This window comes from Ranitomeya imitator, chromosome 2 (genome assembly GCF_032444005.1).
Source record: "Ranitomeya imitator isolate aRanImi1 chromosome 2, aRanImi1.pri, whole genome shotgun sequence".
In the NCBI taxonomy this organism is placed as follows: Eukaryota; Metazoa; Chordata; class Amphibia; order Anura; family Dendrobatidae; genus Ranitomeya; species Ranitomeya imitator.
Window position 1 is genome coordinate 807,678,281 of NC_091283.1, and position 17,593 is coordinate 807,695,873.

Below are 17,593 nucleotides of genomic sequence, written 5' to 3' on the forward strand. Positions count from 1 at the left end.
ACCCATGACAGAACCATACAAGAGAGAGAGAGAGGATCCGCTCCCAAGGACAGGAAACCTGCGGATTTAAAAGGCGGAGCCTATTTTCCCGCTTCAGTGGTTTACAGAGCATGAGAGGATCTCCGTTTAACTAGATAGGTACATACATACATATATATATATATATATATACTAGCTGAAGAGCCCGGCGTTGCCTGGGCATAGTAAATATCTGTGGTTAGTTATAGCACCTCACGTCTCTTATTTTCCCATCATGCCTCTCATTTTCCCAATCACATCTTTCATTTTCCCCCTCACATCTCTCATTCCCCCCTAACACTTGTCATTTCGACCTCACATCTGTCATTTTCCGATCACTCCACTATTTTCCCTCACTCCTCTCATTTTGCACTCACACCTTTTCATTTTCACCTCAGTATATACATGTTTGTCATCTCCCTTATATATAGTATACATCTGTATGTCATCTCCTGTATATAGTATATACCTGTATGTCATCTCCCCTGTATACAGTATATACCCGCTGTGTGTCATCTCCCCTGTATATAGTATATACCTGTATGTCATCTCATATATATAGTATATACCTGTATGTCATCTCCTTCTATATATAGTCTATACCTGTATGTCATCTCCTCCTGTATATAGTATATACCTGTGTCATCTCCCCTGTATATAGTATATATCTGTGTGTCATCTCCTCCTGTATATAGTATATACCTGCATGTCATCATCTATATATAGCATATACCTGTATGTCATCTCCTCCTGTATATAGTATATACCTGTAGGTCATCTGCTCCTGTATATAGTATATACCTGTGTGTCATCTCTCCTGTATATAGTATATACCTGTGTGTAATCTCCTCCTGTATATAGTATATATCTGTGTGTCATTTCCTCCTGTATTAGACCGCATTCACACATTATTTGGTCAGTATTTTTACCTCAGTATTTGTAAGCTAAATTGGCAGCCTGATAAATCCCCAGCCAACAGGAAGCCCTCCCCCTGGCAGTATATATTAGCTCACACATACACATAATAGACAGGTCATGTGACTGACAGCTGCCGTATTTCCTATATGGTACATTTGTTGCTCTTGTAGTTTGTCTGCTTATTAATCAGATTTTTATTTTTGAAGGATAATACCAGACTTGTGTGTGTTTTAGGGCGAGTTTCGTTTGTCAAGTTGTGTGTGTTGAGTTGCGTGTGGCGACATGCATGTAGCGACTTTTGTGAGATGAGTTTTGTGTGGCAACATGCGTGTAGCAACTTTTTGTGTGTTGAGTTGCATGTGACAGGTTAGTGTAGCAAGTTGTGTGCAGCAAGTTTTGCGCATGGCGAGTTTTGCGCGTGGCGAGTTTTGCGCGTGGTGCCTTTTGAGTATGTGCAAGTTTTGTGTGAGGCAACTTTTGCATGTGTTGCAACTTTTGTGCATGTGGCAATTTTTCCGCGTGTGCATATTGGTTGTGTTTTCTTTTTTCTTTTTGCACCATTTGTCACTGTTAATGCCTATCAGGCTTTCCTATGCATATTTTACTATAATGATGTGTATGTATAAATTGTTCACCTACGCGTCTTATTTTCCGTTGTTATTGTTTTTTCTAAGTACGTCCCTGCCTATATAGTTTTGGGTCTAGACATGGGGGAGACGACACCCTCGTTGTGCACATAGGCAAATCATATGAGACTTGAGACTTACTTTGTTCTGAGATGTGGTGAAAGGACTGATGTCCGGCCTTTGGTATAGATACGGAGGGTCTCTGTCATCTGTTTTGGTTGTGTGGGTAACGACACTCGGCTGGGGCGCGTGCGCTCAGACGTTCCGGGGGAGTGGCTTGCGGTGGTGCTCGTCTTGTGCGGTGGGCGGACCGATGGGCCGGGTCTCCGTCCGTATGCGGCCGCGCGGCCGGGGACTCTGTACCCATCGTGTCGTCGGCTGCTATGGGCGTGCCTACCCTGCCGGCTCGTACTGGAGCTGCTGATAGCGTATGCGCTGCGGTATTGAGTGGAGAATCCTTTGTGATCCATGACTACAATTACCATCATGCTTTTCGGCCGGATCACATGTCCATAATGTACCTATCAGCACTCTGTCTGTGTGAGACCATGTGATGTGTATGCATAATGTACCTATCAGCACTCTGTCTGTGTGAGACCATGTGATGTGTATGTTTGGGCGGAACATTTTCGCCATTGGTTTATTCTAACATAAAAGGAGCATTCTGGGAGGATGATGCCACTTCCCCTGACGAAGGCACGCTGCCGAAACGCGCGTAGGGGCTGTGGCACCATCTCCTGAGTACCAGCAAGGCACCTAACACTCCTGTAAGTACTTTGATTTACATATGTTGTTACAACTATGAGTGAGTAGGGAGAGCTGGGTATGCCACTATGGCTTAATGTCCTGTATCAGGCATTTGTAGTATCTGCTTTCTAACTCCCACGTAGTACTATGGCTGTTTTGAGAACATGTTAATATGGATACTATTATGTTTTTGTAAAGCTGGTTTCTCAGTAGTGGTGCCACATGTATTTGTTTGGCTCACAATTTGAGCGCCCTCTTTTTGGCTACCAGATTTTAACTACCGTATGTATGTTTAAATGGTTTTAAGGCAATAGTTTTTGTACTTTAATAAAAATTTGGTTCAAGATACGCAGTCTCTTTGTATGGTTTCTCCTCCTGTATATAGTATATACCTGTGTCATCTCCCCTGTATATAGTATATATCTGTGTGTCATCTCCTCCTGTATATAGTATATACCTGTATGTCATCATCTATATATAGCATATACCTGTATGTCATCTCCTCCTGTATATAGTATATACCTGTAGGTCATCTGCTCCTGTATATAGTATATACCTGTGTGTCATCTCCTCCTGTATATAGTATATACCTGTATGTCATCTCCTCCTGTATATAGTATGCACCTGTATGTCATCTCCTCCTCTATATAGTATATACCTGTGTGTCATCTCTCCTGTATATAGTATATACCTGTGTGTCATCTCCTCCTGTATTAGACCTCATTCACACATTATTTGGTCAGTATTTTTACTTCAGTATTTGTAAGCTAAATTGGCAGCCTGATAAATCCCCAGCCAACAGGGAGCTCTCCCCCCTGGCAGTATATATTAGCTCACACATACACATAATAGACAGGTCATGTGACTGACAGCTGCCGTATTTCCTATATGGTACATTTGTTGCTCTTGTAGTTTGTCTGCTTATTAATCAGATTTTTATTTTTGAAGGATAATACCATACTTGTGTGTGTTTTAGGGCGAGTTTCGTTTGTCAAGTTGTGTGTGTCGAGTTGCGTGTGGCGACTTGCGTGTGGCGACATGCATGTAGCGACTTTTGTGAGATGAGTTTTGTGTGGCAACATGCGTGTAGCAACTTTTTGTGTGTTGAGTTGCATGTGACAGGTTAGTGTAGCAAGTTGTGTGCAGCAAGTTTTGCGCATGGCGAGTTTTGCGCGTGGCGAGTTTTATGTGTGGTGCCTTTTGAGTATGTGCAAGTTTTGTGTGAGGCAACTTTTGCATGTGTTGCAACTTTTGTGCATGTGGCAATTTTTCCGCGTGTGCAAGTTTTGCGTGTGGTGAGTTTTCCATGAGGTGAGTTTTGCACTTGTGGCGAGTTTTGCGTGAGCCTAGTTTTTGCATGTAGCGAGTTTTGCGCGTGGCGAGTTTTGAGCGGCGACTTTTGTGTTTCGACTTTTATGTGGCGAGGTTGGTGTATGTGTGGTGAAATGTGTGCTGAGGGTAATATGTGTTCAAGCACGTGGTAGTGTGTGGCACATTTTGTGTGTTCATATCCCCATGTGTGGTGAGTATCCCATGTCGGGGCCCCACCTTAGCAACTGTGCGGTATATACTCTTTGGCGTCATCGCTCTCATTCTTTAAGTCCCCCTTGTTCACATCTGGCAGCTGTCAATTTGGCTCCAACACTTTTCCTTTCACTTTTCTCCATTATGTAGATAGGGGCAAAATTGTTTGGTGAATTGGAAAGCGCGGGGTTAAAATTTCACCTCACAACATAGCCTATGACGCTCTCGGGGTCCAGACGTGTGACTGAGCAAAATTTTGTGGCTGTAGCTGCGACGCCTCCAACACTTTTCCTTTCACTTTCTTCCCCATTATATAGATAGGGGCAAAATTGTTTGATGAATTGGAACACGCGGGGTTAAAATTTCGCCTCACAACATAGCCTATGACGCTCTCGGGGTCCAGATGTGTGACTGTGCAAAATTTTGTTATAAAGGCACAGATGATTGGCCTCGGGGAGACCAAAACATCCAACACCGCGGAGACACCATCACGTGTTTCTCAACGCAGTGATTCCAGAACACTGCCCCCATCCCTTATGGGAAATATGCAAATGCATGTAAAGAAGCTGCGGAGACACCATCACGTGTTTCTCGACGCAAGCAGTGAATAGCCAGGCCTTTCCCCGGGAAGGAACAACCACGGGAAGGGCAGCATCCTATGAAGGAAAGCCACCTATGCCAAGCATGGTATCCATCCACAGACAGCTGTTTCGGGGTTTTTGCCCCTCATCAGTGTGGAGTAGGAATCTGGCTATTAGGAGCAGTGCCTAGTAAAAAGGCTATAAAAGGCACAGATGATTGGCCTCGGGGAGACCAAAACATGCATGTGCAAAATTTTGTGGCTGTAGCTGCGACGGTGCAGATGCCAATCCCGGACATACATACATACATACACACACACATACACACACATTCAGCTTTATATATTAGATATATATATACATACACACATGTATATCCAAATCCAACCGGTAGTTTTTAAAAAAAGGTGGGTGGTGAGAACCAAGTTGCTGCTCTACAAATCTGTTCAAGAAAGGCACTGGCCCTTTCTGCTCACGAAGTAGATACCACTCTTGTAGAGTGGGCTTTCAAAATTCTCAGGAGTGTTGTGACCGCCTGAAGAATAGGCTAGAGAACATGCCGATCTAAACCATCTAGCAAGGGTCCCTTTAGATGCCGACTGGCCTTTGTTTGGACCCTGAAAAAGAATAGAGAGAGGTAGGTTTTCCGCAACCCAGATGTGTTTTGTATTAAACATCTTCTGATGTTAAGGGAAGGAAATCTAGCTTTCTTCTTATTTCTGGAGTCATTACAAAAAGAAGGTAAAATAATCTCTTGAGACTTATGAAAGGATGAGGACACCTTAAGGAGAAAGGCTGGGTCCGGTCTAATGACCACTCTATCAGAGAATATTGGTAACTGGTTGGTTAAATGATAGAGCTTGTAATTCCCCTATCCTTCTAGCCGAGGTGAGGGCAACCAGTAGGATAGTTTCATAGGTCAGAATTTTAGGCTGTACAAAGGCTCAAATGGGGATCTAGTTAGAGCGTCTACAACTGGATTAAAGGTCCCATAGTGGAACCTGAGACAGAGCCACAGGCCTAGACCTGCTCACCAACCGGGTGAGCCTCACTATCCATGAGTGGTCAGCAATTTTTTGATCAATCAGGACGCCCAAGGCTGACATATGTAGGTCGGTTTCACTCATCAGTGGCAGATGTCAGCGAGATTTCACGGACCGTGTGTCCATGTGCAAAACACGGAGACATGTCAGTGTTGATGGAAGCGCACGGATCACACAGACCCATTAAAGTCAATGGGTGCATGTAAACACATACCGCACACGGATGCCATCCGTGTGCTGTCCGTGTGCTTTTTTAAAGTCATAGAGTTAAAATTGAAAAAAATTATTTCAATATACGGACAGCCTACGTGCACACAGACACATGGGTATGGAAAGCTCTGGGACCGTTTGTTCACGTACCGGAAAAATCTGGACGTGTCAGACTGGCCTTCAGGGCATTAATTGACAGATCCTGCTCAAGTCCTTTCTGTAAGAATTCTAAGATTTTAACCCACGGTACTGAGGAAAAAATTAAAAATGCTTGCATAAATCTTAGTTGTTACCTTCTTTCTACACCCCAGAAGGGTAAAAACTAGATTTTTGGAAAACCCCTTTGACTCCAGGAGCTGCTGCTCATAAGCCATGTTGTCAGACTCAAATTGCTCATCCCAGGACAAACCACTGGACCCTTGGACAGGAGGTCCAGAATATCCAGGAGAACCCATGGATCCACCACTGCCATTAATCTTGACCAAGTGAACCATATACTTTTGGGCCAAAAGGGTGTTATAAGGATCACCTCGGCTCGGTCTGACAGAATGAGAACTAACGGAATCAGGGAGATTGGTGGAAAGATATTCGCCAACTCCTGAGACCACTTGTGAAGCAAAGCATTGTTGATCAGGTGGGAAACCATCACGGCTAGGCTACTTTCACACTAGCGTTAACTGCAATCCGTCACAATGCGTCGTTTTGCAGAAAAAACGCATCCTGCAAAAGTGCTTGCAGGATGCGTTTTTTTCCCCATAGACTTGTATTGACGACGCATTGCAACGGATTGCCACACGTCGCATCCGTCATGCGACGGATGCGTCGTGCTTTGGCGGACCGTCGGGAGCAAAAAACGCTACATGTAACTTTTTTGCTCCTGACGGACCGCTTTTTCCGACCGCGCATGCGCGGCCGGAACTCCGCCCCCACCTCCCCGCCCCTCACAATGGGGCAGCGGATGCGCCGGAGAAATGCATCCGCTGCCTCCGTTGTGCAGTGCGTTAAACGCTAGCGTCGGAATCTCTGCCCGACGCATTGCGACGGGGAGATTCCGACGCTAGTGTGAAAGTAGCCTTATCTGGGCTATTTTCTTCTCTGAGAGAAAAGACTTCTAACTGCATAAATCTAGCAGAGTCCCCAGAAATACTTCTCTTTGCTCCGGAATCACTTTTGATTTCCTTGCATTTAACAGCCATCCCAGGGAAGTTAGGACGCACGTGATTTACCGCCTGACTGCAGAGTAATCTTGTTCTCCCCACTATCAGGAAGTCATCTAACTGTGGGCTGAACAATAAGGAGATTTTTGTGTACTCACCGTAAAATCTCTTTCTCTTAGCCTCTAATTGGGGACTCTTTTTCTCGGATATGGGCCGACATCTCAGCTACTATTTTTGTGAACACCCTCGGAGCCATGGACAACCCAAAGGGAAAAGCTTGAAACAGAAAAAGCAGCCAGTTTCCCTGGATGTTTACTGCCACCCTCATGAACTTCTGATGTTCCTGAAGTAGAGGAGCATGGTAATACGCATCCTGGAGATCTAATATTGCCATGAAGCATTCTTAAAAGAGTTGTTCTTAAGGAGCAGTCTAGTTTTTCCCGTAAAAAAGCAGATTGTAGAATCTTCACGCTTTTTCTGGCTCTGGCACCTGAGTAAGAACGGTTCCCTTTTCTGTACTAAGGAGGGGACTCTTCTGCTGTTATTCTACTTTCGAGGACTGAGGCCTTGTGAGCAGAATTGGATAAAGTGCACAAGCGGGCCATGAGTCTTACTGCGCCCACAGCCCCATCCACAGGTCGCCCCAATGAACGAGAATATCATTAACTGCAAACACAGTTTACACAACAACCACAAGACGGATTTCATCACCAGGTATCATCAGTATAATGGTGCCGACCTGACACTGTCTGTAGTTTACTGAGCACAATCCTGCTGACAGGTTCCCTTCAAGCAAACTCCCAACCTCTGTTTTTACAACAGCCTTCAAGTTATTCAAAAGGGACGAGGATTCTTCTGCCACTGTCTTCTCTATGACAGGTTGGCACAATGTTTTGTTATACGATGGCAACAACTTGGCTCTACAAAGTGCACATTCCTTATTCTTTGATTTACTCAGCGCTTTTCTAGGCCTGTCCTATTATAAAATATATTCAAAGGACACAGAATTAGACTAAAGGTAAAAAGGGGTATTAAACTCACCCACCTCAGCAGCAGGAACCCACCGTGCACGGAGGAGCAGCTTCTTCCACAGGGTCTCTGGTCTGGCTCCCTTCCTCCATTCTGTTGCTCCTCTGGTGCAGCCAAGAATGGTAGGGGATGAGCACCTTTTATAATGTGAGAAGCCATTTTGAAAATTCCCACCTCTGGGGCAGCCGTGACCCCTAGGCCATGAAACCGGAAATTACGTCAGATGCTGGCCACCTTCCCCTGCGTACATATGAGCACGACAGTGTGTGGAAGGAAGGGGATGTATCCACTTTCTAAACCGCTCTGCTTGAGCGGTGGTCGGCGCTCCCTCAACATCAGGGAATCCGCGGCTATTTTGGCCTCCTGGGCAGAACAGGGGAGAGGGAAACTTAAAGAGCGCGCTCAACACAGCAGTACCGGGGGTTAACTGAACCATCCCCCCGACCGGGGGGAGAAGTGAGGTCCAAAATCCCTGGTATCCCCAGGGACTGTAGGTCTCCCTCCTAGGACAGGAAACCACTGAAATGGGAAAAGAGGCTCCTCCTTTTAAATTTGTAGGTTTCCTGTCTTTTAAGGCAGATCCTCTCTCTCGTATGTTGCAGTCGTGGGGGATGGGGCGGGGGGAAATGATATACAGTGGGGCAAAAAAGTATTTAGTCAGTCAGCAATAGTGCAAGTTCCACCACTTAAAAAGATAAGAGGCGTCTGTAATTTACATCATAGGTAGACCTCAACTATGGGAGACAAACTGATAAAAAAAAATCCAGAAAATCACATTGTCTGTTTTTTTAACAATTTTTTTGCATTTTATGGTGGAAAATAAGTATTTGGTCAGAAACAAACAATCAAGATTTCTGGCTCTCACAGACCTGTAACTTCTTCTTTAAGAGTCTCCTCTTTCCTCCACTCATTACCTGTAGTAATGGCACCTGTTTAAACTTGTTATCAGTATAAAAAGACACCTGTGCACACCCTCAAACAGTCTGACTCCAAACTCCACTATGGTGAAGACCAAAGAGCTGTCAAAGGACACCAGAAACAAAATTGTAGCCCTGCACCAGGCTGGGAAGACTGAATCTGCAATAGCCAACCAGCTTGGAGTGAAGAAATCAACAGTGGGAGCAATAATTAGAAAATGGAAGACATACAAGACCACTGATAATCTCCCTCGATCTGGGGCTCCACGCAAAATCCCACCCCGTGGGGTCAGAATGATCACAAGAACGGTGAGCAAAAATCCCAGAACCACGCGGGGGACCTAGTGAATGAACTGCAGAGAGCTGGGACCAATGTAACAAGGCCTACCATAAGTAACACACTACGCCACCATGGACTCAGATCCTGCAGTGCCAGACGTGTCCCACTGCTTAAGCCAGTACATGTCCGGGCCCGTCTGAAGTTTGCTAGAGAGCATTTGGATGATCCAGAGGAGTTTTGGGAGAATGTCCTATGGTCTGATGAAACCAAACTGGAACTGTTTGGTAGAAACACAACTTGTCGTGTTTGGAGGAAAAAGAATACTGAGTTGCATCCATCAAACACCATACCTACTGTAAAGCATGGTGGTGGAAACATCATGCTTTGGGGCTGTTTCTCTGCAAAGGGGCCAGGACGACTGATCCGGGTACATGAAAGAATGAATGGGGCCATGTATCGTGAGATTTTGAGTGCAAACCTCCTTCCATCAGCAAGGGCATTGAAGATGAAACGTGGCTGGGTCTTTCAACATGACAATGATCCAACGCACACCGCCAGGGCAACGAAGGAGTGGCTTCGTAAGAAGCATTTCAAGGTCCTGGAGTGGCCTAGCCAGTCTCCAGATCTCAACCCTATAGAAAACCTTTGGAGGGAGTTGAAAGTCCGTGTTGCCAAGCGAAAAGCCAAAAACATCACTGCTCTAGAGGAGATCTGCATGGAGGAATGGGCCAACATACCAACAACAGTGTGTGGCAACCTTGTGAAGACTTACAGAAAACGTTTGACCTCTGTCATTGCCAACAAAGGATATATTACAAAGTATTGAGATGAAATTTTGTTTCTGACCAAATACTTATTTTCCACCATAATATGCAAATAAAATGTTAAAAAAACAGACAATGTGATTTTCTGGATTTTTTTTTCTCAGTTTGTCTCCCATAGTTGAGGTCTACCTATGATGTAAATTACAGACGCCTCTCATCTTTTTAAGTGGTGGAACTTGCACTATTGCTGACTGACTAAATACTTTTTTGCCCCACTGTATCTCGATGTCTGAGATCCGAAATCTTATTCCTGAGAAATCTTTGTTTTTCTTAATATGTAAATGAGCTGTTAATATCTATGGGCCGGACATAGATCTCCTAGAGATTCTGCAGCCAGAGTTTGCTTTAAATAAAGAGGGCGTTATCAGTGTGAGACATGTAATGGCTGACAGTCTGCTCTCCTGATCCACAAGTCTCTCACTGGTAGTGCCTCCTTTCATATACAATAATTTCTGAAGGCATATTCTCAGGGAGATCCCATAGATCATAACTAGTGAGGAGCGAGTATACGCATTGTTCGGGTTTTCCAGAGCACGCTTGGGTGATCTCCGAGTATTTTGGGCATGCTCGGAGATTTAGTTTTTGTCCACGCAGCTGCATGACCTACAGCTGCTTGCCAGCCTGAGTACAAGTGGGAATTCTCTAGCAACCAGGCAACCCCCACATGTACTCGGCCTGGCAAGTAGACGTAAATCATGCAGCTACATGGACAAAATCGAAATCTCTGAGCAGTCACAAATACTCGGAGACCACCCAAGCGTGTTCGAGAAAACCCAAGCAATGAGTATACTCGCTCATCACTAATCATAACAGGTCATTTACATATTAAGAAAAAGGTGGATTTTTCTGGATTAAGACATTGGATCGCAGATATCAAGGAACCATTCTATTCATCTTTCTATGATCTAAATGGCCATACAGACAGCTTAAAAGGGTTGATCCTACTGACAGATTCCCTTTAATAGAGTTGTCTGGCTATATAATATTGAAGAACTAACGGTGCAATAGGTCAGCAGTATAAGATCATGGAGGGTCCAATACCCGGCACCCCTCACGATCAGCTGTAAACACTGAACACCACGGCCCTGAAGACTGTCTAGGGGCTGCTGAGGAGAAACGAAGATCATCTCCCATTCTCATCTGATCTGTAGTACCCGGAAGCACATCCCGCCAGGATAGGTCATCAGTATTATTTGCCTGGACAAACCCCTTTAAGAAAGGAGTAGTCGATTATTATTCAAAATTTTGTTCAGTAACAGTGGAAGATATTCCAATGGTTGAGGATCAGGTCCCACCTCAATGTCTGGTCGGTCTGCCGGATTTTCCTGTTGCATGGAGTCTAGGATGGAACTTAAATCTTGGCAAAATTCGGTCTCGGTATCTGCATCGACAACAAACTCTATTGCTGCTTTAAGTGTTGCCCCCAGAGAATAAATATGTCCCTGTAGAAGGAAGATTATATGAGCACAGGAAGGTACAGGTCCAAATAAATGGATATTAATTCACCTAAATAACTGAAAAATGCTAAACTGGTAGATCAGATACGGCCTCAGGAAGCTAAGAGATAAAGAAGCTGTCCAGGCTAGGAACTCGAAACCCGAGGTGGAGCTTTTACAAAGCATCTCGTTCTGGAAGACTTGTCCTGTCCAGCAATATATAGACAATTGATTTGCACTTTCATTGTGTAATACTTCACTTCACCTGTGGGAGTGCTGCAGAAGAAACACACACTTGTTGTTGGGCGGCTCACGGACCAGGAGGTCTCAGCAGGGGAACCTCTGTAATCAATTTACTGTAAAGTTCTTATACATCCACCCCACACGTACCTCTATAGTGTTACCAGTCAGATCAAACTCCGGAGGTACAAAGGCCCCTTCAGGATCATCTAGAAGATAAAATGTAACCCAGATTCATAATTACTTTACCGAATTCTTTGTAGTGGATATCACTCCTACTGCACATACGTTTTTCAGAAATCAGATCAAACAGAAATTGTGACAGCTAAAAATATGCAAAAAACACAACACAATGAATATTTCATATAAGACTACACACAAAAAAAAGGGTTATTCCCAAATTCTAAAGTTATCTTCTGTTTTTGAGATAGGTGATAACTAGTGATGAGCCAGTATACTCGTTACACAGGTTTTTCCGAGCACGCTGGGGTGATCTCCGAGTATTTTGGGCGTGCTCGGAGAATTAGTTTGACTCCGCAGCTGCATGATTTGCGGCTGCTAGACAGCCTGAATACATGTGGGGATTCCCTAACAAACAGGCAATCCCTGCATGTGTTCAGGCTGTCTAGCAGCCGCAAATCATGCAGCTGCGGGAACACAAACTAAATCTCCGAGCACGCCCAAAATAGTCGGAGGTCTCCCGAGCATGCTCGGAAAAACCTGTGTAACGAGTATACTGGCTCATCACTAGTGATAACTTATTGATCAATTGGGATCCGGATTGCTGGGACCCCCAACGATCCGGAGAACGGGGCTCTGGCTCCCAGGAGCCCCCGCTCCATACATCTCCACCAAACGTCACGCTTCAGGAACAAGTTATGGATGATTTCATTGTGCCATTTGGTCACGCCCCGTATGCACCCAATAAGATTTGGGTACGCCCTGACATGGGTGGGGTATGTGTACACACCGCCCCTTTTCTACTCAGAACAAGGCAAACTTCCCAAGATAATTTCCTAAAAATTGGAAGAGCTGGTAAATTTGGGACAGACGGCATGTACGATATTTGCATTTCTCAGTTTATGAATAAATTAACAGATGGATGTCACCAGTTAGGCTTCTTTCACACTTCCGTCACAATGCGTCGTTTTGGGAAAAAAACACATCCTGCAAATGTGCCCGCGTTCCATACGTCGTGCACTGGATGCGTCGGTATTAGGCGGACCATCGCAGCGAAAAAAGGTTGAAGGGAACGTTTTTTTCGTACGTCGTGTCCTGCATTTTAATCTGCGCATGCGCGGCCGTAACTACACCCCCTCCTCCCATAGTTTACTATGGGCAGCGGACGCGTTGAAACACTGCGTCCGCTGCCCACGCTGTGCATAAAATCACCACTGTCCATCGGTACATTGTGCCGACGATTTGGGACGGCCCCGTACCGACGGAAATGTGAAAGAAGCCTTAGGGTGAATCCATGCACACTGTCCAATAAGCTCCTGGGTAGCACCCAGTTTTGTGGGGATGGCGGGACAGAAATCTTTACTTAACCACTTCAGGACCATCCACCGACTTCTCGAATGTTCAGGCGGTCCGGCTGCTACTCTGCAGTGACGTTATAAAATGTCACTACAAAGTAATGCATTTACGCTATTTACACAGTAATCGGAAGCACTGACGCTTTGCTATACTACCAGGAGGCCGCATTTCCCCTGTAACCGAGGCCAATACAGAAAGCCCAGTTAAAGGGGAAACAACATGAAAATAGAAATATTTAATTAGTGAAATGTCCTAGTTTTATGATGACCTTATGGGGGAACACAATGTGTAAAGTAAGTGAAAAATAAAAAGAAAAAAAAAAATATGTGTATATATATATATATATATATATATATATATATATATATATATATATATATATATATATATATATATATATATATATATATATATATATATATATATATATATATATATATATATATATATATGCCACCATCAATCTAAATTGCTGTCACTAACCCCAACCGTGTAAAAAAAAAAAAAAAAACGTGTTCACTATATAAAAATAAAGTGTTACAGAGCCGGGAATGAATTTTAAAATGTAATTTGGTGGTCCTCTGTGGCCATGTCCTGTGTAATATGAAAAAAAGATGCAATAACTACTTGAATATCCATGTGAGAAATACATTATACAGCTCTTTAATAAACTGCACACACAAAACAAAAAACATGAAAATGTACTGTGGAAGAAAGCAGCAGGCCCATACAGCTCCCCACTATGGCAGGCCCACACAGCGCCCCACTATGGCAGGCCCACACAGCGCCCCACTATGGCAGGCCCACACAGCGCCCCACTATGGCAGGCCCATACAGCTCCCCACTATGGCAGGCCCACACAGCGCCCCACTATAGCAGGCCCACACAGCTCCCCACTATGGTAGGCCCATACAGCGCCCCACTATGGCAGGCCCACACAGCGCCCCACTATGGCAGGCCCATACAGCTCCCCACTATGGCAGGCCCACACAGCGCCCCACTATAGCAGGCCCACACAGCTCCCCACTATGGCAGGCCCATACAGCGCCCCACTGTGGCAGGCCCACACAGCTCCCCACTATGGTAGGCCCATACAGCGCCCCACTGTGGCAGGCCCACACAGCGCCCCACTATGGCAGGCCCATACAGCGCCCCACTGTGGCAGGCCCATACACCGCCCCACTATGGCAGGCTCATACAGCGCCCCACTGTGGCAGGCCCATACACCGCCCCACTATGGCAGGCCCATACAGCGCCCCACTGTGGCAGGCCCATACAGAGCCCCACTGTGGCAGGCCCATACAGCGCCCCACTATAGCAGGCCCATACAGCGCCCCACTGTGGCAGGCCCATACAGCGCCCCACTATAGCAGGCCCATACAGCGCCCCACCGTGGCAGGCCCATACAGCGCCCCACTATAGCAGGCCCATACAGCGCCCCACTGTGGCAGGCCCATACAGTGCCCCACCGTGGCAGGCCCATACAGAGCCCCACTGTGGCAGGCCCATACAGCGCCCCACTATGGCAGGCCCATACACCGCCCCACTGTGGCAGGCCCATACAGAGCCCCACTGTGGCAGGCCCATACAGCGCCCCACTATAGCAGGCCCATACAGCGCCCCACTGTGGCAGGCCCATACAGTGCCCCACCGTGGCAGGCCCATACAGAGCCCCACTGTGGCAGGCCCATACAGCGCCCCACTATGGCAGGCCCATACACCGCCCCACTGTGGCAGGCCCATACAGAGCCCCACTGTGGCAGGCCCATACAGCGCCCCACTATAGCAGGCCCATACAGCGCCCCACCGTGGCAGGCCCATACAGCGCCCCACCGTGGCAGGCCCATACAGTGCCCCACCGTGGCAGGCCCATACAGAGCCCCACTGTGGCAGGCCCATACAGCGCCCCACTATGGCAGGCCCATACAGAGCCCCACTGTGGCAGGCCCATACAGCGCCCCACTATGGCAGGCCCATACAGAGCCCCACTGTGGCAGGCCCATACAGCGCCCCACTATGGCAGGCCCATACAGCGCCCCACTGTGGCAGGCCCATACAGCGCCCCACTATGGCAGGCCCATACAGCGCCCCACTGTGGCAGGCCCATACAGCGCCCCACTATGGCAGGCTCATACACCGCCCCACTGTGGCAGGCCCATACAGCACCCCACTGTGGCAGGCCCATAAGCAATAAATCAAGCACGCACACCTCCCCTGCATTTAGATGGGACACTACAGAGCCTGTTTGTCAGGATTTTGGGCGTCCATCTGCTGGTATAGTGAATAACTTTCAATTTTGGGAATACCCCTTTAATTACTTATTTTAAAGATTCCCATAAATGGCGTTAAAGGTGCACTTTTTTTTTTACGATTGCAGTCCATCGAATTCACCCTATGCAATATTATGTTGAAACAGGCAAACAGTCAATTAATTAAAAAAAATTATCACTTTTCATTCCTAGAACTTGCTGCTTTTTGTATGAGAACCTGATAAAATCGCTGCCCCGTTGTCATTGAGACTGTCGCTCGGGGACCTGGCACTGGCGGGTGAGGACTTACCGCTGAGCTGCTCCATGAAGCAGACGTTGCCGCTGGTGTTGAATGCCAGTGTGTCTGGAGTAATGCACAGCGTCTGGAAGATGGCGGCGTGAGAGATGTCCTTCATGGAGTAGCAGCACTCCAGGCAGATCGCCCAAATATCCTGCTCAGCCAGACAGTTATCTCGGAGTGACAGGATATCAGCCAACGACACGTTTTCCTGCCAAGACATTTCACAGCACTTCAGTAATGGCGCGCACTCAGCGTTATTCACCGGGTATTAAAAAATGAACGACTGCGACCGAAGAAATGGAGCCGCAGTACAGCACAGTCCACACGACCCAGATGGGTAATAAACTAAATCTGTCAGCAGGTGTTTGCCATGTAGGGGCCGAGACCCTGATTCCGGCGATGTGTCACTTTCTGGTCTGCATGCTGCCATTTTCATACAATCTCTGATTTCTCTGCTGCAGATCTAGCAGTGCTCTGAACGCTGAGCTCTGTATAACCCCGCCCACACCCGATTGGTAGCATTCTGTGTACGCTGTGCATAGGCAGAAAGCTGCCAATCAGTAGTTGAGGGTGAAGTTACTCAGAACAAGAGGACTATTAGGCACAAGACACCTAGTCCTGTAGTGATAACCTCCTGCTGATAAAACATTTATTGAAACAGCAACCCACAGCCTAATAAAATGATATCTCGCTGGAGTCAGGGTCTCTGCCCCTACATTATTTTGATTTCAGATTACATACTGCTGACATATTTCCTTTAAATGGAGTTGGGTGCACATTTCCATGGAGATGACCACTCTAGCTCATCTGGTCATCAACACTGTGTATACATGTGGCGGAACGGCAGCAAGCAGATAGGCACTGGGTATGCCTCAAACTTTATTTCACTTTAAATCCAAAATTCAAACCACATTGTGAACCACATTTAGTTAAATGCAGCAACGTTTCGGGTAGTAAACCCTTCTTCAGGCGTAAAGTAGTCAAAGAAAGTAGAAGAGGACGACAGCGCGCCGAGATGACGACAGCGCGCCGAGACGACGACAGCGCGCCGAGACGAAGACGACCGCGCCGAGACGACGACGACCGCTCAGAGAGAACGACGACCGCGCAGAGAGGACGACGACCGCGCAGAGAGGACGACGACCGCGCAGAGAGGACGACGACCGCGCAGAGAGGACGACGACCGCGCAGAGAGGACGACGACCGCGCAGAGAGGACGACGACCGCGCAGAGAGGACGACGACCGCGCAGAGAGGACGACGACCGCGCAGAGAGGACGACGACCGCGCAGAGAGGACGACGACCGCGCAGAGAGGACGACGACCGCGCAGAGAGGACGACGACCGCGCAGAGAGGACGACGACCGCGCAGAGAGGACGACGACCGCGCAGAGAGGACGACGACCGCGCAGAGAGGACGACGACCGCGCAGAGAGGACGACGACCGCGCAGAGAGGACGACGACCGCGCAGAGAGGTCCAATTTCCACTGTTGTTTTCAATAAAGGTAGACTACCTGCGCAGGGGACCCACTGTTTGTACATTGGGTCCCCTGCGCAGGTGGTCTACCTTCATTGAAATCACCTGTGAAGATTGGAGTTGCGACCGCCATTGTTTGTACTTCTGGTCCACTGCGGCAGACAGTTTGACTTTAGGAAAATAAATCGAATACCTTGGAATCCTGATCCAGCCATCATCTTCTACTCTCATTACTGACTTTTTAGCCTGATGAAGGGTATATTACCCAAAACGTTGGTGCACTTCCCTAGCTGATTTTGCCGGGGTAGATTCTGCTGGCCAAGACTACATTACGCAGTAAAACATTTGCAAGGAGTTTGTATGTTTTCTCCGGGTACTCCGGTTTCCTCCCACACTCCAAAGACATACTGATAGGGAATTTAGATTATGAGCTCCGATGGGGACAGGGATGATAATGTCTGTAAAGCGCTGTGGAATAAG

General features: G+C 46.8%; 1 protein-coding gene across 1 annotated transcript in view; it reads right to left on the reverse strand.

Moving 5' to 3' along the window:
* The window catches only part of KNDC1 (kinase non-catalytic C-lobe domain containing 1), a 127,943-nt gene that overhangs the window by 88,889 nt on the left and 21,461 nt on the right, over positions 1-17,593 (reverse strand). Inside the window, exons 2-4 of the mRNA XM_069753825.1 lie at positions 15,646-15,844; positions 11,701-11,759; positions 11,170-11,316 (exon numbers count right to left, since the gene is read on the reverse strand). Of these exons, the coding sequence (XP_069609926.1) occupies positions 11,170-11,316; positions 11,701-11,759; positions 15,646-15,844 (405 nt within the window). The remainder of the gene's footprint in view (positions 1-11,169; positions 11,317-11,700; positions 11,760-15,645; positions 15,845-17,593) is intronic.